Raw genomic sequence first — 25,940 nt, 5'->3', positions numbered from 1 at the left:
ATTCATAATTAATTCACTTTGACACTGATTTGCTTTGACAAATTAGTGATTTCAGCTGAGATACATTTCTAAATCATTAATATTTGATTTACATTATCACATTTATTATTTATCAAAAAGACACAAATATTTCATGCTGAATATCTATCTAATATGACCAGTCAGTTTTATACAGTTGATAAAAATAGATAGTGTAGTACATTAGTATTTGTATAGTATAGTATAGTATTTGTTTTTTAACTTGCTTGCCAAAACATTTGTTTTATATTAATAAAGGAACACAGTTGTAATAAAAATACCTATATAGTGTATCTTAACAGATATTATTATACATCTGTAACTGTATTGGTTCAAGTTACACTGTGCTTTAATTTTATGGTATCTACTTCCTATCGTATTGAGATATGCAAATTCCAATTATAGAACGATAACCTGGTATTTCCAAGCTAGTGGACGCTTTGAAATTCAAGTTCATATTTAAACAAGAAAGTTATAATATTTTTTTCTATTTTTCTCAGCTCCTATAGTAAGCAATACGTTTGGGAAGATTTATATATGAGGTTATTACGAGAATACCTCAAAGTATGCTTGAAGACAGTACAGCTGGAATATCGACTGACCCGCAGCGAAGGTTAATGCACGGTGTACTGTCTGAGTGCATACTTTGAGATATTCTCGTAATAACCTTATTATTATACATCTTTTCCTTCCAAGGATTCATCATGGGAATGCCGAAATCCAAAAGGTTTAGAAAAGAATCAGCGAACTGTTTGTTTTTAGTCCCTGTTCGAACAAAGTCCGAAAACTAGGACTATTAATTTGGGTTCGGTCCGTCCGTCCGTAGCTATATCTTGGACACCCAGTGACGAATTTCATTCAAACTTTACATGAAGACAATACATAATGTCTTACGTATGCATGTCAAGTTACTTTCTGATCTGAGCAAAAATTGCCAACTGGCAGCCATTTTGGATGTAAAATTTGCTATTTCTGATGCCTAAACATGTTTTTATTTTTATTCGAACAAATATGGCCGACTGACGGCCATCTTGTTTCTCATGGTACTCATGCTACTTTCTCTTGAATGCAATGAACGTTTCTCTTTAAATTTTGTACAAAGATAGTATACTAAGGGATACATATGCACCAACATTATTTTTGTGATTCGATTTAATATGGCCGGCCAATGCCCAATTTTCATGTAAAAGTGCTAAATCGTAATGTCCGGAGCTGTTTCTCAGAGATGACTAGGCCAATTTGGATCAAAGTTGGTATGATGATCATACATATTGGGTTATAGTTACATGTCATATTTTTTCTGTGATTCTAACTAATATGGACGGGACTGTGTTCATATGCATATATTCATATGCAGATTGTAAATTGCAGTAATTGAATTCAAATGCAGATTGTAAGCTGCTGCAGTTGAATTCATATGCAGACTGTAAACTGCAGGAGTTGTATTCATATGCAGATTGTAAACTGCAGTAGTTGTATTCATATGCAGATTGTCAGCTGCTGCAGTTGAATTCATATGCAGATTGTAAACTGCAGTAGTTGTATTCATATGCAGATTGTAAACTGCAGTAGTTGAATTCATATGCATACTGTAAACTGCAGTAGTTGTATTCATATGCAGATTGTAAACTGCAGTAGTTGAATTCATATGCAGATTGTAAACTGCAGTAGTTGTATTCATATGCAGATTGTAAACTGCAGTAGTTGAATTCATATGCAGATTGTAAACTGCAGTAGTTGTATTCATATGCAGATTGTAAACTGCTGTCGTTGAATTCATATGCAGATTGTACACTGCTGCAGTTGAATTCATATGCAGATTGTAAACTGCTGCAGTTGTATTCATATGCAGATTGTAAACTACTGTCGTTGAATTCATATGCAGATTGTCCACTGCTGCAGTTGAATTCATATGCAGATTGTAAACTGCTGCAGTTGAATTCATATGCAGATTGTCCACTGCTGCAGTTGAATTCATATGCAGATTGTCCACTGCTGCAGTTGAATTCATATGCAGATTGTAAACTGCTGCAGTTGAATTCATATGCAGATTGTAAACTGCTGCAGTTGAATTTATATGCAGATTGTAAACTGCTGCAGTTGAATTCATATGCAGATTGTAAACTGCTGTCATTGAATTCATATGCAGATTGTCCACTGCTGCAGTTGAATTCAAATGCCGATTGTAAACTGCAGTAGTTGTATTCATATGCAGATTGTAAACTGCAGCAGTTGAATTCATATGCAGACTGTAAACTGCAGTAGTTGAATTCATATGCAGATTGTAAACTGCAGTAGTTGTATTCATATGCAGATTGTAAACTGCTGTCGTTGAATTCATATGCAGATTGTACACTGCTGCAGTTGAATTCATATGCAGATTGTAAACTGCTGCAGTTGTATTCATATGCAGATTGTAAACTACTGTCGTTGAATTCATATGCAGATTGTCCACTGCTGCAGTTGAATTCATATGCAGATTGTAAACTGCTGCAGTTGAATTCATATGCAGATTGTCCACTGCTGCAGTTGAATTAATATGCAGATTGTCCACTGCTGCAGTTGAATTCATATGCAGATTGTAAACTGCTGCAGTTGAATTCATATGCAGATTGTAAACTGCTGCAGTTGAATTCATATGCAGATTGTAAACTGCTGCAGTTGAATTTATATGCAGATTGTAAACTGCTGCAGTTGAATTCATATGCAGATTGTAAACTGCTGTCATTGAATTCATATGCAGATTGTCCACTGCTGCAGTTGAATTCATATGCAGACTGTAAACTGCAGTAGTTGAATTCATATGCAGATTGTAAACTGCAGTAGTTGTATTCATATGCAGTTTGTAAACTGCTATCGTTGAATTCATATGCAGATTGTACACTGCTGCAGTTGTATTCATATGCAGATTGTAAACTACAGCAGTTGAATTCATATGCAGATTGTAAACTGCAGCAGTTGTATTCAAGTGCAGATTGTAAACTGCAGCAGTTGAATTCATATGCAGATTGTAAACTGCAGTAGTTGCATTCATATGCAGATTGTAAACTGTTGCAGTTGAATTCATATGCAGATTGTAAGCTGCTGCAGTTGAATTCATATGCAGACTGTAAACTGCAGGAGTTGTATTCATATGCAGATTGTAAACTGCAGTAGTTGTATTCATATGCAGATTGTCAGCTGCTGCAGTTGAATTCATATGCAGATTGTAAACTGCAGTAGTTGTATTCATATGCAGATTGTAAACTGCAGTAGTTGAATTCATATGCATACTGTAAACTGCAGTAGTTGTATTCATATGCAGATTGTAAACTGCAGTAGTTGAATTCATATGCAGATTGTAAACTGCAGTAGTTGTATTCATATGCAGATTGTAAACTGCAGTAGTTGAATTCATATGCAGATTGTAAACTGCAGTAGTTGTATTCATATGCAGATTGTAAACTGCTGTCGTTGAATTCATATGCAGATTGTACACTGCTGCAGTTGAATTCATATGCAGATTGTAAACTGCTGCAGTTGTATTCATATGCAGATTGTAAACTACTGTCGTTGAATTCATATGCAGATTGTCCACTGCTGCAGTTGAATTCATATGCAGATTGTAAACTGCTGCAGTTGAATTCATATGCAGATTGTAAACTGCTGCAGTTGAATTCATATGCAGATTGTAAACTGCTGCAGTTGAATTCATATGCAGATTGTCCACTGCTGCAGTTGAATTCATATGCAGATTGTCCACTGCTGCAGTTGAATTCATATGCAGATTGTAAACTGCTGCAGTTGAATTCATATGCAGATTGTAAACTGCTGCAGTTGAATTTATATGCAGATTGTAAACTGCTGCAGTTGAATTCATATGCAGATTGTAAACTGCTGTCATTGAATTCATATGCAGATTGTCCACTGCTGCAGTTGAATTCAAATGCCGATTGTAAACTGCAGTAGTTGTATTCATATGCAGATTGTAAACTGCTGCAGTTGAATTCATATGCAGATTGTAAACTGCTGCAGTTGAATTCATATGCAGATTGTCCACTGCTGCAGTTGAATTCATATGCAGATTGTAAACTGCTGCAGTTGAATTCATATGCAGATTGTAAACTGCTGCAGTTGAATTCATATGCAGATTGTAAACTGCTGCAGTTGAATTTATATGCAGATTGTAAACTGCTGCAGTTGAATTCATATGCAGATTGTAAACTGCTGTCATTGAATTCATATGCAGATTGTCCACTGCTGCAGTTGAATTCATATGCAGATTGTAAACTGCAGTAGTTGTATTCATATGCAGATTGTAAACTGCAGTAGTTGTATTCATATGCAGTTTGTAAACTGCTATCGTTGAATTCATATGCAGATTGTACACTGCTGCAGTTGTATTCATATGCAGATTGTAAACTACAGCAGTTGAATTCATATGCAGATTGTAAACTGCAGCAGTTGTATTCAAGTGCAGATTGTAAACTGCAGCAGTTGAATTCATATGCAGATTGTAAACTGCAGTAGTTGCATTCATATGCAGATTGTAAACTGTTGCAGTTGAATTCATATGCAGATTGTAAGCTGCTGCAGTTGAATTCATATGCAGACTGTAAACTGCAGGAGTTGTATTCATATGCAGATTGTAAACTGCAGTAGTTGTATTCATATGCAGATTGTCAGCTGCTGCAGTTGAATTCATATGCAGATTGTAAACTGCAGTAGTTGTATTCATATGCAGATTGTAAACTGCAGTAGTTGAATTCATATGCATACTGTAAACTGCAGTAGTTGTATTCATATGCAGATTGTAAACTGCAGTAGTTGAATTCATATGCAGATTGTAAACTGCAGTAGTTGTATTCATATGCAGATTGTAAACTGCAGTAGTTGAATTCATATGCAGATTGTAAACTGCAGTAGTTGTATTCATATGCAGATTGTAAACTGCTGTCGTTGAATTCATATGCAGATTGTACACTGCTGCAGTTGAATTCATATGCAGATTGTAAACTGCTGCAGTTGTATTCATATGCAGATTGTAAACTACTGTCGTTGAATTCATATGCAGATTGTCCACTGCTGCAGTTGAATTCATATGCAGATTGTAAACTGCTGCAGTTGAATTCATATGCAGATTGTAAACTGCTGCAGTTGAATTCATATGCAGATTGTAAACTGCTGCAGTTGAATTCATATGCAGATTGTCCACTGCTGCAGTTGAATTCATATGCAGATTGTCCACTGCTGCAGTTGAATTCATATGCAGATTGTAAACTGCTGCAGTTGAATTCATATGCAGATTGTAAACTGCTGCAGTTGAATTTATATGCAGATTGTAAACTGCTGCAGTTGAATTCATATGCAGATTGTAAACTGCTGTCATTGAATTCATATGCAGATTGTCCACTGCTGCAGTTGAATTCATATGCAGATTGTAAACTGCTGCAGTTGAATTCATATGCAGATTGTAAACTGCTGCAGTTGAATTTATATGCAGATTGTAAACTGCTGCAGTTGAATTCATATGCAGATTGTAAACTGCTGTCATTGAATTCATATGCAGATTGTCCACTGCTGCAGTTGAATTCAAATGCCGATTGTAAACTGCAGTAGTTGTATTCATATGCAGATTGTAAACTGCAGCAGTTGAATTCATATGCAGACTGTAAACTGCAGTAGTTGAATTCATATGCAGATTGTAAACTGCAGTAGTTGTATTCATATGCAGATTGTAAACTGCTGTCGTTGAATTCATATGCAGATTGTACACTGCTGCAGTTGAATTCATATGCAGATTGTAAACTGCTGCAGTTGTATTCATATGCAGATTGTAAACTACTGTCGTTGAATTCATATGCAGATTGTCCACTGCTGCAGTTGAATTCATATGCAGATTGTAAACTGCTGCAGTTGAATTCATATGCAGATTGTCCACTGCTGCAGTTGAATTAATATGCAGATTGTCCACTGCTGCAGTTGAATTCATATGCAGATTGTAAACTGCTGCAGTTGAATTCATATGCAGATTGTAAACTGCTGCAGTTGAATTCATATGCAGATTGTAAACTGCTGCAGTTGAATTTATATGCAGATTGTAAACTGCTGCAGTTGAATTCATATGCAGATTGTAAACTGCTGTCATTGAATTCATATGCAGATTGTCCACTGCTGCAGTTGAATTCATATGCAGACTGTAAACTGCAGTAGTTGAATTCATATGCAGATTGTAAACTGCAGTAGTTGTATTCATATGCAGTTTGTAAACTGCTATCGTTGAATTCATATGCAGATTGTACACTGCTGCAGTTGTATTCATATGCAGATTGTAAACTACAGCAGTTGAATTCATATGCAGATTGTAAACTGCAGCAGTTGTATTCAAGTGCAGATTGTAAACTGCAGCAGTTGAATTCATATGCAGATTGTAAACTGCAGTAGTTGCATTCATATGCAGATTGTAAACTGTTGCAGTTGAATTCATATGCAGATTGTAAGCTGCTGCAGTTGAATTCATATGCAGACTGTAAACTGCAGGAGTTGTATTCATATGCAGATTGTAAACTGCAGTAGTTGTATTCATATGCAGATTGTCAGCTGCTGCAGTTGAATTCATATGCAGATTGTAAACTGCAGTAGTTGTATTCATATGCAGATTGTAAACTGCAGTAGTTGAATTCATATGCATACTGTAAACTGCAGTAGTTGTATTCATATGCAGATTGTAAACTGCAGTAGTTGAATTCATATGCAGATTGTAAACTGCAGTAGTTGTATTCATATGCAGATTGTAAACTGCAGTAGTTGAATTCATATGCAGATTGTAAACTGCAGTAGTTGTATTCATATGCAGATTGTAAACTGCTGTCGTTGAATTCATATGCAGATTGTACACTGCTGCAGTTGAATTCATATGCAGATTGTAAACTGCTGCAGTTGTATTCATATGCAGATTGTAAACTACTGTCGTTGAATTCATATGCAGATTGTCCACTGCTGCAGTTGAATTCATATGCAGATTGTAAACTGCTGCAGTTGAATTCATATGCAGATTGTAAACTGCTGCAGTTGAATTCATATGCAGATTGTAAACTGCTGCAGTTGAATTCATATGCAGATTGTCCACTGCTGCAGTTGAATTCATATGCAGATTGTCCACTGCTGCAGTTGAATTCATATGCAGATTGTAAACTGCTGCAGTTGAATTCATATGCAGATTGTAAACTGCTGCAGTTGAATTTATATGCAGATTGTAAACTGCTGCAGTTGAATTCATATGCAGATTGTAAACTGCTGTCATTGAATTCATATGCAGATTGTCCACTGCTGCAGTTGAATTCAAATGCCGATTGTAAACTGCAGTAGTTGTATTCATATGCAGATTGTAAACTGCTGCAGTTGAATTCATATGCAGATTGTAAACTGCTGCAGTTGAATTCATATGCAGATTGTCCACTGCTGCAGTTGAATTCATATGCAGATTGTAAACTGCTGCAGTTGAATTCATATGCAGATTGTAAACTGCTGCAGTTGAATTCATATGCAGATTGTAAACTGCTGCAGTTGAATTTATATGCAGATTGTAAACTGCTGCAGTTGAATTCATATGCAGATTGTAAACTGCTGTCATTGAATTCATATGCAGATTGTCCACTGCTGCAGTTGAATTCATATGCAGACTGTAAACTGCAGTAGTTGAATTCATATGCAGATTGTAAACTGCAGTAGTTGTATTCATATGCAGTTTGTAAACTGCTATCGTTGAATTCATATGCAGATTGTACACTGCTGCAGTTGTATTCATATGCAGATTGTAAACTACAGCAGTTGAATTCATATGCAGATTGTAAACTGCAGCAGTTGTATTCAAGTGCAGATTGTAAACTGCAGCAGTTGAATTCATATGCAGATTGTAAACTGCAGTAGTTGCATTCATATGCAGATTGTAAACTGTTGCAGTTGAATTCATATGCAGATTGTAAGCTGCTGCAGTTGAATTCATATGCAGACTGTAAACTGCAGGAGTTGTATTCATATGCAGATTGTAAACTGCAGTAGTTGTATTCATATGCAGATTGTCAGCTGCTGCAGTTGAATTCATATGCAGATTGTAAACTGCAGTAGTTGTATTCATATGCAGATTGTAAACTGCAGTAGTTGAATTCATATGCATACTGTAAACTGCAGTAGTTGTATTCATATGCAGATTGTAAACTGCAGTAGTTGAATTCATATGCAGATTGTAAACTGCAGTAGTTGTATTCATATGCAGATTGTAAACTGCAGTAGTTGAATTCATATGCAGATTGTAAACTGCAGTAGTTGTATTCATATGCAGATTGTAAACTGCTGTCGTTGAATTCATATGCAGATTGTACACTGCTGCAGTTGAATTCATATGCAGATTGTAAACTGCTGCAGTTGTATTCATATGCAGATTGTAAACTACTGTCGTTGAATTCATATGCAGATTGTCCACTGCTGCAGTTGAATTCATATGCAGATTGTAAACTGCTGCAGTTGAATTCATATGCAGATTGTAAACTGCTGCAGTTGAATTCATATGCAGATTGTAAACTGCTGCAGTTGAATTCATATGCAGATTGTCCACTGCTGCAGTTGAATTCATATGCAGATTGTCCACTGCTGCAGTTGAATTCATATGCAGATTGTAAACTGCTGCAGTTGAATTCATATGCAGATTGTAAACTGCTGCAGTTGAATTTATATGCAGATTGTAAACTGCTGCAGTTGAATTCATATGCAGATTGTAAACTGCTGTCATTGAATTCATATGCAGATTGTCCACTGCTGCAGTTGAATTCAAATGCCGATTGTAAACTGCAGTAGTTGTATTCATATGCAGATTGTAAACTGCTGCAGTTGAATTCATATGCAGATTGTAAACTGCTGCAGTTGAATTCATATGCAGATTGTAAACTGCTGCAGTTGAATTTATATGCAGATTGTAAACTGCTGCAGTTGAATTCATATGCAGATTGTAAACTGCTGTCATTGAATTCATATGCAGATTGTAAACTGCTGTCATTGAATTCATATGCAGATTGTCCACTGCTGCAGTTGAATTCAAATGCCGATTGTAAACTGCAGTAGTTGTATTCATATGCAGATTGTAAACTGCAGCAGTTGAATTCATATGCAGACTGTAAACTGCAGTAGTTGAATTCATATGCAGATTGTAAACTGCAGTAGTTGTATTCATATGCAGATTGTAAACTGCTATCGTTGAATTCATATGCAGATTGTACACTGCTGCAGTTGTATTCATATGCAGATTGTAAACTGCAGCAGTTGAATTCATATGCAGATTGTAAACTGCAGCAGTTGTATTCAAGTGCAGATTGTAAACTGCAGCAGTTGAATTCATATGCAGATTGTAAACTGCAGTAGTTGCATTCATATGCAGATTGTAAACTGTTGCAGTTGAATTCATATGCAGATTGTAAGCTGCTGCAGTTGAATTCATATGCAGACTGTAAACTGCAGGAGTTGTATTCATATGCAGATTGTAAACTGCAGTAGTTGTATTCATATGCAGATTGTCAGCTGCTGCAGTTGAATTCATATGCAGATTGTAAACTGCAGTAGTTGAATTCATATGCAGATTGTAAACTGCAGTAGTTGTATTCATATGCAGATTGTAAACTGCAGTAGTTGAATTCATATGCATACTGTAAACTGCAGTAGTTGTATTCATATGCAGATTGTAAACTGCAGTAGTTGAATTCATATGCAGATTGTAAACTGCAGTAGTTGTATTCATATGCAGATTGTAAACTGCAGTAGTTGAATTCATATGCAGATTGTAAACTGCAGTCGTTGTATTCATATGCAGATTGTAAACTGCTGTCGTTGTATTCATATGCAGATTGTAAACTGCTGTCGTTGAATTCATATGCAGATTGTACACTGCTGCAGTTGAATTCATATGCAGATTGTAAACTGCTGCAGTTGTATTCATATGCAGATTGTAAACTACTGTCGTTGAATTCATATGCAGATTGTCCACTGCTGCAGTTGAATTCATATGCAGATTGTAAACTGCAGTAGTTGTATTCATATGCAGATTGTAAACTGCTGTCGTTGAATTCATATGCAGATTGTACACTGCTGCAGTTGTATTCATATGCAGATTGTAAACTGCTGCAGTTGTATTCATATGCAGATTGTAAACTACTGTCGTTGAATTCATATGCAGATTGTCCACTGCTGCAGTTGAATTCATATGCAGATTGTAAACTGCTGCAGTTGAATTCATATGCAGATTGTAAACTGCTGCAGTTGAATTCATATGCAGATTGTAAACTGCTGCAGTTGAATTCATATGCAGATTGTAAACTGCTGCAGTTGAATTCATATGCAGATTGTCCACTGCTGCAGTTGAATTCATATGCAGATTGTAAACTGCTGCAGTTGAATTTATATGCAGATTGTAAACTGCTGCAGTTGAATTCATATGCAGATTGTCCACTGCTGCAGTTGAATTCAAATGCCGATTGTAAACTGCTGCAGTTGTATTCATATGCAGATTGTACACTGCTGCAGTTGTATTCATATGCAGATTGTAAACTGCAGCAGTTGAATTCATATGCAGATTGTAAACTGCAGCAGTTGTATTCAAGTGCAGATTGTAAACTGCAGCAGTTGTATTCAAGTGCAGATTGTAAACTGCAGCAGTTGAATTCATATGCAGATTGTAAACTGCAGTAGTTGTATTCATATGCAGATTGTAAACTGCAGTAGTTGTATTCATATGCAGATTGTAAACTGCAGTAGTTGTATTCATATGCAGATTGTAAACTGTTGCAGTTGAATTCATATGCAGATTGTAAACTGCAGCAGTTGAATTCATATTCAGATTGTAAACTGCTGCAGTTGAATTCATATGCAGATTGTAAACTGCTGCAGTTGAATTCATGTGCAGATTGTAAACTGCTGCAGTTGAATTCATGTGCAGATTGTAAACTGCTGCAGTTGAATTCATATGCAGATTGTAAACTGCTGCAGTTGAATTCATATGTAGATTGTAAACTGCTGCAGTTGAATTCATATGTAGATTGTAAATTGCAGCAGTTGAATTCATATGCAGATTGTAAACTGCTGCAGTTGTATTCATATGCAGATTGTAAACTGCTGCAGTTGAATTCATATGCAGATTGTAAACTGCAGTAGTTGTATTCATATGCAGATTGTAAACTGCAGTAGTTGTATTCATATGCAGATTGTAAACTGCTGCAGTTGTATTCATATGCAGATTGTAAACTGCTGCAGTTGTATTCATATGCAGATTGTAAACTGCTGCAGTTGAATTCATATGCAGCTTGTAAACTGCAGTAGTTGTATTCATATGCAGATTGTAAACTACTGCAGTTGTATTCATATGCAGATTGTAAACTGCAGTAGTTGTATTCATATGCAGATTGTAAACTACTGCAGTTGTATTCATATGCAGATTGTAAACTGCAGTAGTTGTATTCATATGCAGATTGTAAACTGCTGCAGTTGAATTCATATGCAGATTGTAAACTGCTGCAGTTGAATTCATATGCAGATTGTAAACTGCTGCAGTTGAATTCATATGCAGATTGTAAACTGCAGCAGTTGAATTCATATGCAGATTGTAAACTGCTGCAGTTGAATTCATATGCAGATTGTAAATTGCAGCAGTTGAATTCATATGCAGATTGTAAACTGCTGCAGTTGAATTCATATGCAGATTGTAAACTGCTGCAGTTGAATTCATATGCAGATTGTAAACTGCTGCAGTTGAATTTATATGCAGATTGTAAACTGCTGAAGTTGAATTCATGTGCAGATTGTAAATTGCAGCAGTTGAATTCATATGCAGATTGTAAACTGCAGCAGTTGAATTCATATGCAGATTGTAAACTGCAGCAGTAGAATTCATATGCAGAATGTAAACTGCAGTAGTTGAATTTATATGCAGATTGTAAACTGATATTCTAATTTTGCGTAACTTTGTAATCCTACAGTTTAGTAGTCCTTTGTCAGCCATAGACATGGCCAACTACAGTAGATATAATTCCTTCAGCATCTGACTTACTGTAGAATACTTTATTTTCGCTTGGAATTTATTTTCGCTATTTTTGCTGATGGGATGATTCCGTGAAAATAAAATCCAGCGAATATACATTTTTTCCTATATTTTACATTAATCTCATCAAAAATCAGTGAAAATAAATTCCAAGCAAAACGCCCAAAAATCCTTTTCAGCGAAAATAAATTCCTGTGAAAATAAAGTATTCCACAGTATTTAGTTGTTATCAATGCAAATTCTTCTTTTTATGTTGATGTATGTACTGAATTATTCATCAGTGTTAAATAAACCTTTTTTGTGTTATGTAAATTAATTAAATGGATGTGCTAAGGCCAATAATGTTGTTGTGACATCACCTCTGTAGCCAAGATGTTGAGATTGTTCTGGTTTATCTTGGTAATTGTAGCCTTTATCCTTGGAATGGTTTACAAGATTTTACCCACAACAATGAAGTTTATAATTGTTAAACTCACTCCAAAGCATACACTTATTTACCTATACTGCTATATTAAAAGTGTATCTTCAATAGAAAGGCCCATAAACCAAAAATTGCATGTATATTGTATACTGAAATATTAAAATGTTTTGACCATACCTCTGTCATGTGTATGTGCTAATAATAGAACAAATATGGTTATATAATAGTCATTTTATTTTCAAGGTTGTTGATTTGGTATGTGTATGATTTTCAATAATGTGTGAGAGCATGCCGACTGAGTAATTTTTCTGACTTAGCTCTTCAGACGTAGATTTTTTCTTTGTGCATTTAATCTGATCTGATCTATACTGTATTTGAACATTGTCAATGTTTACATACATGTAGTTGTCATAGTAGGATTTTAATTCCTCTCTTTTCAAGGCCTCATGCTGGTAATGAATAGTGTGTGTAGTTTTGTATTGATACATTATGCTGGGATTTCATAATGATGTGACTGACTTACCTTGTAATATGCATCTTCTGATGACTTAGGTCTGACATGATGAAACTCTGTCTCATGTGCATACATCCTGACAACATTCAATTTGTCACTTCCAATTGTAGTAAATGTTAACACTGCCAAATGGTCCTCACTTCTCCCTCAGCCTGTCAAAATAGTTAGTGGTTTGATGGTTGTATGGTTCCCTAGACTACACAGTGTTCACCTTCATTGCAGTATCTGCAAACTAAATGGTTTGTTTCATTCACAATTATATACCCCGGAGCATTACATTTATTGATGTATTGGTACATGTAGCTACTTCCACTTAACCACACAAAATGGTTTCTTCCAAACTACTTATATATAATAAGACTATTCAATGCTTTCATGCCATAAAATTGCATTGCTTTAAGCGATAATAATGAGTCTGTGATGTAAGTGATTTTCTCTGACAGATTCAAATAGCTAAACTGTCTTCAGTGAATTTCAATTTACTAAGATTTACTTTATAATCTCATAACAATTGTCTCACAACATTTAATTGCAATAAACATTGTAATGCGTGTCACTTCACATGTAATTACAATAATTCAGCAATTGTATCGTTACACAGTTAGTGATATAGCAACTGTCTTATTACAGTTACAGTAATATAGCAATTACCACATCTTCGTTAGTTATATACACATTTACAGTAATATCATGAATATCGTCTCATTGCACAGTTACAATAATATAGTTACAGTAACATCATTGTGTTACACATAGTTACAATAATATAGTTACAGAGTAATCATTGTTACAAATAGGTACAATAATATAGTTACAGTAATATTGTGTTACACAGTTACAATAATATAGGTACAGTAGAATCATTGTTACACATAGTTACAATATTATAGTTACAGTGAAATCATTGTTACACATAGTTACAATAATATAGTTACGGTAACATTGTGTTACACATAGTTACAATAATATAGTTACAGTGAAATCATTGTTACACATAGTTACAATAATATAGTTACAGTGAAATCATTGTTACACATAGTTACAATAATATAGTTACGGTAACATCATTGTGTTACACATAGTTACAATAATATAGTTACAGTGAAATCATTGTTACACATAGTTACAATAATATAGTTATGGTAACATCATTGTGTTACACATAGTTACAATAATATAGTTACAGTGAAATCATTGTTACACATAGTTACAATAATATAGTTACGGTAACATTGTGTTACACATAGTTACAATAATATAGTTACAGTGAAATCATTGTTACACACATTACAATAATATAGTTACAGTGAAATCATTGTTACACATAGTTACAATAATATAGTTACAGTGAAATCATTGTTACACATAGTTACAATTATATAGTTACGGTAACATCATTGTGTTACACATAGTTACAACAATATAGTTACAGTGAATTCATTGTTACACATAGTTACAATAATATAGTTACGGTAACATCATTGTGTTACACATAGTTACAATAATATAGTTACAGTGAAATCATTGTTACACATAGTTACAATAATATAGTTACGGTAACATCATTGTGTTACACATAGTTACAATAATATAGTTACAGTGAAATCATTGTTACACATAGTTACAATAATATAGTTACGGTAACATCATTGTGTTACACATAGTTACAATAATATAGTTACAGTGAAATCATTGTAACACATAGTTACAATAATATAGTTACAGTGAAATCATTGTTACTCATAGTTACAATAATATAGTTACAGTGAAATCATTGTTACACATAGTTACAATAATATAGTTACGGTAACATTGTGTTACACATAGTTACAATAATATAGTTACAGTGAAATCATTGTTACACACATTACAATAATATAGTTACAGTAAAATCATTGTTACACATAGTTACAATAATATGGTTACAGTGAAATCATTGTTACACATAGTTACAATAATGTAGTTACAGTAACATCATTGTGTTATCAAATAATGTTTTTCCCTTCATTTAATTACTGATTTCATTCATTAAATGTTAAATTTTCTTTGTTTACAGTAATAAAGCAACTCGTTATCACCTGAAAAATGTATATAGTAGTCTGGCTATCTGTATGATTGCTGCTGCAGTTGGTAGTTATGTACATGTGTTTACTGGAATTATACAGGTAAGATGTGTATGTGTATACAGTTCTCTGTATGATAAATGTGTTGTGCTGTGATAAACTTTTCGTCCTAATGTTTTTAAATTACATAGGGAGGTATCTTGGCCACCGTTGCTGCTATTGGGCTGTTAATTTTGCTTGGCATAACCCCACATACCAGAGAAAATCAAATGAAGAGACTTGGATTCCTCATTGGATTTGCTTTTTTCATTGGTGAGTTGAATAAATATCTCAGTCAATGTTACTATCACTGTCATCATAATGCTACAAGTGCAAAATGAATAAAACAGACCAATTGTGATATAAAAGAAATAATGAAAATACAATCCTACATGTGTGTATGTGTTTTAACACTATACGTGTATGCATAGTATAGATACACACTGCTTAATTACTTGGATGTTAACCCACATGTGTCGTCCATCACAGCAATCTCTGATGTATTCCAATCATTTTGTTTTGTTTTCTGTATTGTAGGTGTTGGCCTTGGTCCTTTATTGGATGTTGTCATTGACGTTGACCCAAGGTATGTACAACTGTTTGTGTCACTGGTATGCTTTATTCTACATGACAAACAGTCTTCTACTCCTGGTCTGGAAATGGCTAGTGTTTTTTTGTATCAGATTATGATACCGTCACAATATCGGTAAATTTACAGTCATGCAAAGCGATACCTTATTGTTTGACTTCACTTTGACCTCAATATTATTTGTATTTGACTACAATATAAACAAAACATGTAAACAAAATTGATGATGCGTATCAAAACCGATGATGCGTATCAAAACCTGCCTACCAACTCATAAACTTTCAGTTCCTGCCATGTAAAGATTAATATCGAGAATTATGTTCATCTTCTAGTTTTAATAGGGAAAAACAGCGCCTATCATGCAGACAAATCTTGTCAGTATGGCGTCGTTCATGTTAATGTGATCAATCGAAAAACCTGTGATATTTCTGATTCTAGGGAGTTCATAACAATTCCTGTTAATAAATATATAACATTGCTTCAATTTTTGCATATGAAGAGATTTTTATAGCACTGAATAGCACATATTGTCATTTCAAAATGTCACCATTTGCATTTATGATTGAAGAAAGCAGATAAAAGTCGTTCAATTTAACATTACTGGTGTGGTGTGACAAATAAAAAATCAGCCCACAAATTTTTACTGATATATTTCAATCATAAAATGTCAAAATTGAAGACATATTGGTTACATGTCGAGAAGAAGGGTAAATAAAATAACAAAACATATTCACAAAACATATCTGGGTAAAGGTATGAAAATTCGTTGCGAAAATGTGTCATTGCTGGTAAAATAGATAAATTAAAGAACTACTCACTGGCTAAAATATGACCTTATACAGATATCTTGGTGAAACAGTTCAAATTCTGGAATAAACAACTAAGTTGTAAAAAAAATACATAGCAATGATAATGTCAAAAATAGTAACTGACTGTGTACTGATCAAGTGACAATGCTTTGCGCATACCTGCAACGCACTTTTGCCAGGGAAGGTCAACTCACACCTGATACAATAGCTGTTTCTAGACTGGGGATAGAGGGACTGTGATGGCAGATATGGTAAGTGGTAGCTTCTATATACATAATACATCAGTCATTGGTAGTAACTACATGTGTGATTGGTCCCAGTTTTTGGTGCTGTCTTACATTAGTATATAAGAGTAAATGTGATGGTAAATTACTTATCTTATTCTAATGTGTACTTATGTTTTATTCACAGTATTATCCCAACTGCGTTCATGGCAACTACAATTATATTTGTTTGCTTCAGCCTCAGTGCATTATGGGCTGAACAGCGTTCCTATCTGTATTTGGGAGGTGAGTAGACAATACAAGTACATATATAGTGCAGCCAGTCTCAGAAGGCACCTTTATAGAGTGACAACAACCTGATAGTCTAGACTACAATTAACATACCTTCCATCGAGTAGACAACTAAGATGACCAATGACCAGCCATGGGACTGAATGAAATAGTCTGTGAACTATCATGGCTTTACAAACTGAATATGGATATTAAAGCGGGAGGGGAGTCACCTGCGCACACACGAGAATTGAGTACCAATGCGACGATAACAACACACACTAAAAACGCAAAGGTTCATGGGTAGACGCTTGTTTGTAAAGAATGACATGCTATGGCCATCTGAGCATGCGTGGGTAACAACTCCCCCGCTTTAATTAAATACAAGACATGTTTAAATGAAAAATATGATTGATTACAAATATCTATGTCTGCAGGATTGCTGGGAATTCAGCAAAAAAGATTTATCATTGAAGAAAAGTTCAATAAAATCTTTCTATTTTGTACTGATACGGTCCAGATAACCACTGCGTATTCAAGCTTGGATCTAACTAGCCTACAGTATATCTGTTTTAAAACTTTTTTGTTAAACAGAGCAGTTTCATTTAATAAAAACCTGTGCTCTTCTTGCATCTTTGATTACAGAGTTAACATGGTCACAACAGTTCAACTTTTGGTCAAAAGTGACTGCAAGTTTATTCAACATTTGTACACTGTGATAATATAATCACCAATTCTGTATACAACACTGGTAGAAAGAACCTTACATTTGATATGTTCAAGTGTCACATGCCATACTATCAAATAAAACCCAGTTTATGATTTTATTAATGTCAGACTGAAGTACAGCTGCTTCAGAGTCTGAAACAGTTACACCGATAGTTTCAATTTATAAGCACACATTAATGAATATGATGAAAGATCACTATACAGATCACTATACAGATCACCATACAGATCACCATACAGATCACCATACAGATCACCATACAGATCATAATACAGATCACTATACAGGTCACCATACAGATCACCATACAGATCACCATACAGATCATACAGATCATTATACAGATCACCATACAGATCACCATACAGATCATTATACAGATCACCATACAGATCACCATACATATCATTATACAGATCACCATACAGATCACCATACAGATCACCATACAGATCACCATACAGATCATTATACAGATCACCATACAGATCACCATACAGATCACCATACATATCACCATACAGATCACAATACAGATCACAATACAGATCACAATACAGATCACAATACAGATCACATTACAGATCACATTACAGATCACATTACAGATCATTATACAGATCACATTACAGATCACAATACAGATCACAATACAGATTACAATACAGATCACCATACAGATCACCATACAGATCACCATACAGATCACCATACAGATCACCATACAGATCACAATACAGATCATTATACAGATCACAATACAGATTACAATACAGATCATACAGATCATTATACAGATCACCATACAGATCACCATACAGATCATTATACAGATCACCATACAGATCACCATACATATCATTATACAGATCACCATACAGATCACCATACAGATCACCATACAGATCACCATACAGATCATTATACAGATCACCATACAGATCACCATACAGATCACCATACATATCACCATACAGATCACCATACAGATTATTATACAGATCACCATACAGATCACCATACATATCATTATACAGATCACCATACAGATCATTATACAGATCACCATACAGATCACCATACAGATCACCATACAGATCATTATACAGATCATTATACAGATCACCATACAGATCACCATACAGATCACAATACAGATCACAATACAGATCACTATACAGATCACCACACATATCACCATACATATCACCATACAGATCACAATACAGATCACCATACAGATCATAATACAGATCACTATACAGGTCACCATACAGATCACCATACAGATCACCATACAGATCACCATACAGATCATACAGATCATTATACAGATCACCATACAGATCACCATACAGATCACCATACAGATCATTATACAGATCACCATACAGATCACCATACAGATCACCATACAGATCATTATACAAATAATACAGATCACCATACAGATCACCATACAGATCACCATACAGATCACCATACAGATCATTATACAGATCACCATACAGATCACCATACATATCACCATACAGATTATTATACAGATCACCATACAGATCACCATACATATCATTATACAGATCATTATACAGATCACCATACAGATCACCATACAGATCACCGTACATATCATTATACAGATCACCATACATATTATACAGATCACCATACAGATCACCATACAGATCACCATACAGATCATTATACAGATCATTATACAGATCACCATACAGATCACCATACATATCATTATACAGATCACCATACAGATCACCATACAGATCACCATACAGATCACCATACAGATCACAATACAGATCACAATACAGATCACAATACAGATCACATTACAGATCACATTACAGATCATTATACAGATCACATTACAGATCACAATACAGATTACAATACAGATCACCATACAGATCACCATACAGATCACCATACAGATCACCATACAGATCACCATACAGATCACAATACAGATCATTATACAGATCACAATACAGATTACAATACAGATCACCATACAGATCACCATACAGATCACCATACAGATCACAATACAGATCACATTACAGATCATTATACAGATCACAATACAAATTACAATACAGATCACCATACAGATCACCATACAGATCACCATACAGATCACCATACAGATCACCATACAGATCACCATACAGATCACAATACATAACACCATACATAACACCATACAGATCACCATACAGATCACCATACATAACACCATACATAACACCGTACATAAGACAATAGATTACAATACAGATCACCATACATAACACCATACATAACACCATACAGATCACAATACAGATCACCATACAGATTACAATACAGATCACCATACAGATCATTATCACATCATGTCTATTCTTGTATATAATCTAAAGTAGAAAATGCTTTCATCGTAACTACAGTAACAAGTTTATCTTGCAGTTTCATGAGAATTGCACGCAGTCTTTAGCCACATACATGTATAATAAATGCTATCAGTTAAAGATTAAATCCTCTGTTTTTCCAATCAAGTTGTAAGCGAGTGGGGCCACTGCATGAATCATAATATGAAGGTACCTAGACTGGCAGCAAATTCATAGTGTCCTGCATTTCTATGCAGGTCTTCATTGTAGTAAATGCATATGTGTAGTTTTCACTATGTCTTGATCATCAAACTTGAATATAAGAGGCAATAAAATCATAAATTATCACGACAGTTCTGTTTTTATAGTGTACAGTCCATTAATCTTCCACTGATACACATCACATTGCATTCAACCACAAACCACCTGCTTAGCTCCTTCAGTGGAGTTCGTATCCAGGGTGTTGCTTCTTAAAAAAAAATTATTAAATAGTGTGGGGAACATTGTGCTCTGCACTTCAGTCATGTAAGAACAACCAAGTTCTGAAGAAAAAAAAGTTTTAGAAAAAAGTTGAGAACAAAAACTAGTAAACAGGCAATGTTTGGAACTAAGAAAGAGTAATTTTCTTGTAAATGTTAAATAAAAACATGCCAATATCAAAGGTTAGCTGACTGAATAATAGTAACAAGCCAAATCAAACCAGTGATTAAAGCTCATGGTATCACATATTTTGGCTATGGCTATGATTATGTAATTAGCGTCTTGAACAAATGAGAAAATTCTTGTAATAACATATGGTGAATACAAGGGTGGTTAGTAAAAACTAAATGAATCTGGTGAAGAACCCAATATCATTAGTCAATGTCAGTCCATTACTGACACATCAGTTTGCTTCATGATTTTTTTCAAAATGGCTGACATGGCATTTTGTTCTGTTTTGATGCATCTTTGACATTACTTTGACATTACTTTTGATGCTCTTGTTTTGATTTTTAAAATGTCATCACTCATATTCTTGACTCACTGGACCAATTTTGTCAAACATTGATGCAAGAGCAAAGTAATTTGTTAATTGTTTTGAGCAAATTGTCTTGACATCTTCCACTTTTTTTCACAAATGTTGATTCATCCAGATACAAACTGTGGCTGTGTTATTGATAATGAATTGTTGTCCATGTATACTACATACTGTGATAGTCATATGTATAAGGGTGTCAGCTCACAAAATCATTCTTTTTTTTAAGGTACACTATTCTCTGGTTTATCTCTGATATTGATGTTGTCGCTTCTAAACATCTTTCTTGGATCTGTCTTGATACTCAAGGTTAGTATGCCTATATTCTGGTTCATGTCATAGTAACATTTATTGTGAAATATCACAGCTGGTTATTGTACAGTGATGTCATCAAACAAACAAAAACGTTGTGCAACTTGCTCGCAAGCTCAGACACTTCTGCTGCACGACCTTGGGTTGCAAAAGCTGTATGAAATCTATAAAGGATATTATTCAACAGTACCTATTAGTGGTATGTTCACTAGGGCCTGCTGTTATGACATTCTTTTGGTACTTATACTCTGTCTCTCTCTAGGTCAATTTGTATCTTGGATTGGCCATTATGTGTTTCTTTGTTCTCTATGATACCCAACTGATTGTGGAAAAATTCCGCCTTGGAGACGATGATTATATCTGGTGAGTATCCCCAAATTGAGATTTAGTTTGTCAATGCCAGAAACTACAGTACACAGATGATAAGTCATTGACAGTGTTGTCAGTGAGATTGATTGATTGATTTATGTATGCATACATCCATTGAGTCTCTTTAAAGTATTATATTATTTTGCCATTTCATGTAAAATCAATACAAAAGAAATCATCATAATAACCCATACTTGCAATCATCTTTTGTCATGATTTTATTAAAACATTGAAACCAGCATGATGCCTCAATATATCACAATATTATGTGCTGTTGATTTATAAATATCTATTTTCTTTTTCCTTAGGCACTCTGTTGATTTGTTCCTTGATTTTGTTAATATTTTCCGCAAACTTCTCATCATTCTTGCCATGAATAAAGAGGTAGGATGCATTTACTTGCCCTCTGCACATTACAAATAAGATTTTGATTACACTTGAGGAAGCAGGAAGGGTGGTTTAATAATTGAAATCATTCTCTGTCTGTTATTTCATTCAAACCTCTATTTACCATATATTGTTTGAAAGTTTGGATATATTGGAACACATTCATACCATGTCAAAATGACTAAATCCATGATTTCCAGAAAACACTGCAGTAAATCTGGCTAAAATTTACAGAATGTAAATTTGAACCAAGTGGCACTAACATAGTATATTTGATGGGGTTCCAGTGAGACAATTTCATTCAGTTTTAAAAGTTGATAAAATATCTAGTGACTACTAAACACTAATTTGTCAGAATGTAACAACCAAATACTTATAAATGTTGCATAAAATATTAATCCTAGAAGTAATTTTGTGTCTTTGGGTGCAAATTGAGTGCAGATTACGTGTGTGAAATGTTAGTATTCGTTGTTATATAAATATAATTAATCAATGGGTAATCTGTTTAACAGCTTTCTCCGACTTTACCAATAAGCTATAGTTCAAGTGCATCTGACAAGACACAAACAATTAAATGTACGCTTTATCCAAGTTTGTCCAATCCCAAACTGTATTCATAAACACAACATTGCTAATTTGTTTAACTTTTCAAACACCCAGTTGAGTAGTATTCCAACATTTTTTTTTTCCAACTAGCAACAGTGATCATCTGTGCTTGAAGAAATGTTTGTTTGTGTTTAAAAAATTATTGTTTATGTCTCTTTCTTAATTTTAATGATATTTAAATATTTGGATCATTGGATTCTTTTGCAGGACAAGAAGAAGAAATAAAGACCTGAGATTAACTTGCCTTAGACATCACATCGGCAAGATGTTGAAGTTTTTTTTTTTTCATTCTTATCTCTCAATTTATATACATCATAATTATTTTTCTGTAAATTTTTTCCAAAATTTGATATTGAAATTGAGTTGTGTATAATAAGTGCATAAATCTATTGACACTGAAAAAGTTGGATCATAAGCTGTGACAGTAAATAAGAAAAGCGTTGAAAAGTTGTAAAATCTCAACCATCTGTCTATTCATATGTATAAGAATTGGTGATGTTAGATTGTCAATATCTTTTCTTCTAGCGTCCATAGCTTGTAATGTTTTGAATAAATTAAAGGTACCAGTTGAGTAGTCATGTCACAGCTTGTTTCAGTTTTTTTTACATTAACCCTATATGAACACAACAGTGTGTGCTGTCGTACTGTTTAATATTACATTATCATATTCATTTAAATTTAAAAAAATGTGTTGTGGCATAATTAATATTATTGTTATAATGTTCTTTATATTAAGTTTTTATCTATCTCTGTATAAGCTAGTTAAGTCAGGCTTCTTCTTGTTTGGAAAAGACTTTATAAAATAGGCCTCATATGTAACTCAAATGGTCAAACATTGTGGAAGACAAAGTTATTATCCATAAGATTTTTTCGAAAAATGCAAGCAGTTGTTATGAGGTATAAACTATTGCAGTTGTAGTGACAACATTATCCCATATATTTATATAAGAGGCCTATTATATTACTGTGACTAGTGATGGACTTTATCACATTACCATTGTGCATATCATCTATGTACTCAAGAAGTACAAACTCGTTGTACCGTTATTATTGCTAGGAGTAATTCACACTGGATAACAACAATTACTTGCATTTATTTACTTCAATCTATTTTGTTAGAATGTAGGTCAGCTGATGCAATTTAGACATTAACTTAATTGAATACATGATTTATAAGTGTGTAATTCATAAAAGAATAATAAGTGTTTTGAGTTGGTCATGTAATAAAATGTGCTTTAATTAGGGTAAATATGGTATATCCCAACTATGAGTTGTTACACAAAAACTGTATATTGATTGTGCATCTTGCCAGTCCAGCTGTTTTATGAGCTGTACTTGCAAGGAGGGTGAATATTAGTTTCTTGCTATGTGCCCAGCACCTTGCAAATGTCATGTAGTTATATTAAAATTTCATATACAGTTTAATAAAGCACTTGGATTACTTGGATTATTTTTTCTATACATGTTCATTTCTATGGACATGCATCAGTTTTATCCTACTTCATCCAGATTAGCAGATATTATAATTCACTTGGTGACAAAAATAATTAGTCGTTAATTAGTTCCCGTTCGGACGAAGTCCGAAAACGGGGACTTATAATTCGATCTCCGTGCGTCCGGAGTCGTTTCTCAGAATCCCTTGGACCGATTCCGTTCATTCTTTGCATGTGCCTAGTACTTTATGTGGGACATATGCACATGCAGTGGTTTAGCGATTCGATTCAAAATGGCCGACTGGCAGCTATCTTGTTTTTTGAAAATGTTGTATTTTGGACATGCTTTGTCAGTTTTCATTCAAACTTGGTACATAGATTATACATGTTAGGATACATGTCCATGATGATTTATTTCACAATTGGATCAAAGATGGCCGACTGGCAGCCATCTTGTTTTTTGAAAATGTTGTATTTTGGACATGCTTTGTCAGTTGTCATTCAAACTTGGTACATAGATTCTACATGTTAGGATACATGTCCATGACGATTTATTTCGCAATTGGATCAAAGATGGTCGACTGGCAGGCATCTTGTTTTTGTTTTTTTATGCGGTATTTTGGATGTGCTCTGTCAGTTTTCATTCAAATTTGGCACATACGTGTAATTTATACATGTTAGGATGCATGTCCATGACAATTTGTTTCAAAATCTGGTCAAGGATGGCCGATTGACAGCCATTTGACTTGTTGGCCTTACTACTATATTTCTACAATTTATGTACCATTTTCATTCGTATTTGACACATACATCATACATATCAGTGTGTTTCATAATCAGATCAAAGATGGCTGAATAACGGCTGTTTTTATTTTGGCCATATTACTATGACACGAATCACGTGTTTTGATGTAAATAAACAATCTGTTGTATACGCCACTTGGAACTCAAGTTTCAAGGACACGCTCGCGACAACCCCTCCGCTTTAATATGACGAGCACAAAGAGAACTTAACGGGGACTGTGTCATTTTCAATGACTTGTTAATTCTATGTCAAGTCATTCATATGCAATAAAGGTTACAGCAACTCAACTTGCTGATAGTCTAATAATAATTGGTATCTATGTAAAATCATATTATATGCAAGGTAGTGTGACCAAACATGTAGTGTCTGGATGTAGTATTATAGGCAGTGGTGTTCTCATGTTTATACCATTTTGTAACAATTACACTCATAAATGCAACTGAGTCTTTACAAAATCGACATAGTTTCCCAAAGCTGGTATGGTGAAGCAATAGGGTGTGTGACCCCAAGGTGGCATGAGGGGTGTGACCCCGAAGTGGCATGGTGTGACCCCGAGGTGGCATGGGGTGTGTGACCCCGAAGTGGCATGGGGTGTGTGACCCCGAGGTGGCATGAGATGTGTGACCCCAAAGTGACATGGGGTGTATGACCCTGAGGTGGCATAGGGTGTGTGACCCTGAAGTGACATGGGGTGTGTGACCCCGAGGTGGCATAGGGTGTGTGACCCTGAAGTGACATGGGGTGTGTGACCCCGAGGTGGCATGGGGTGTGTGACCCCGAAGTGGCATGGGGTGTGTGACCCCGAGGTGGCATGAGGTGTGTGACCCCAAAGTGACATGGGGTGTATGACCCTGAGGTGGCATAGGGTGTGTGACCCTGAAGTGACAT

General features: G+C 34.7%; 1 protein-coding gene across 1 annotated transcript in view; it reads left to right on the top strand.

Annotated features, from left to right (window-relative positions):
- Positions 1 to 23,246, top strand: part of LOC102805454 (putative Bax inhibitor 1) — a 47,670-nt gene extending 24,424 nt beyond the window's left edge. Inside the window, exons 3-10 of the mRNA XM_085496182.1 lie at positions 15,068 to 15,176; positions 15,266 to 15,386; positions 15,651 to 15,699; positions 16,923 to 17,020; positions 21,370 to 21,449; positions 21,715 to 21,815; positions 22,130 to 22,205; positions 23,022 to 23,246. Coding sequence (XP_085352308.1) covers positions 15,068 to 15,176; positions 15,266 to 15,386; positions 15,651 to 15,699; positions 16,923 to 17,020; positions 21,370 to 21,449; positions 21,715 to 21,815; positions 22,130 to 22,205; positions 23,022 to 23,039 — 652 coding nt within the window. The 3' untranslated portion in view covers positions 23,040 to 23,246. The remainder of the gene's footprint in view (positions 1 to 15,067; positions 15,177 to 15,265; positions 15,387 to 15,650; positions 15,700 to 16,922; positions 17,021 to 21,369; positions 21,450 to 21,714; positions 21,816 to 22,129; positions 22,206 to 23,021) is intronic.
- The last annotated feature ends 2,694 nt before the right edge of the window (positions 23,247 to 25,940 follow it).

Source organism: Saccoglossus kowalevskii, chromosome 22, assembly GCF_978046115.1.
Source record: "Saccoglossus kowalevskii chromosome 22, keSacKowa6.1, whole genome shotgun sequence".
NCBI lineage: Eukaryota > Metazoa > Hemichordata > Enteropneusta > Harrimaniidae > Saccoglossus > Saccoglossus kowalevskii.
This window is presented reverse-complemented; position numbering and strand designations above follow the sequence as displayed.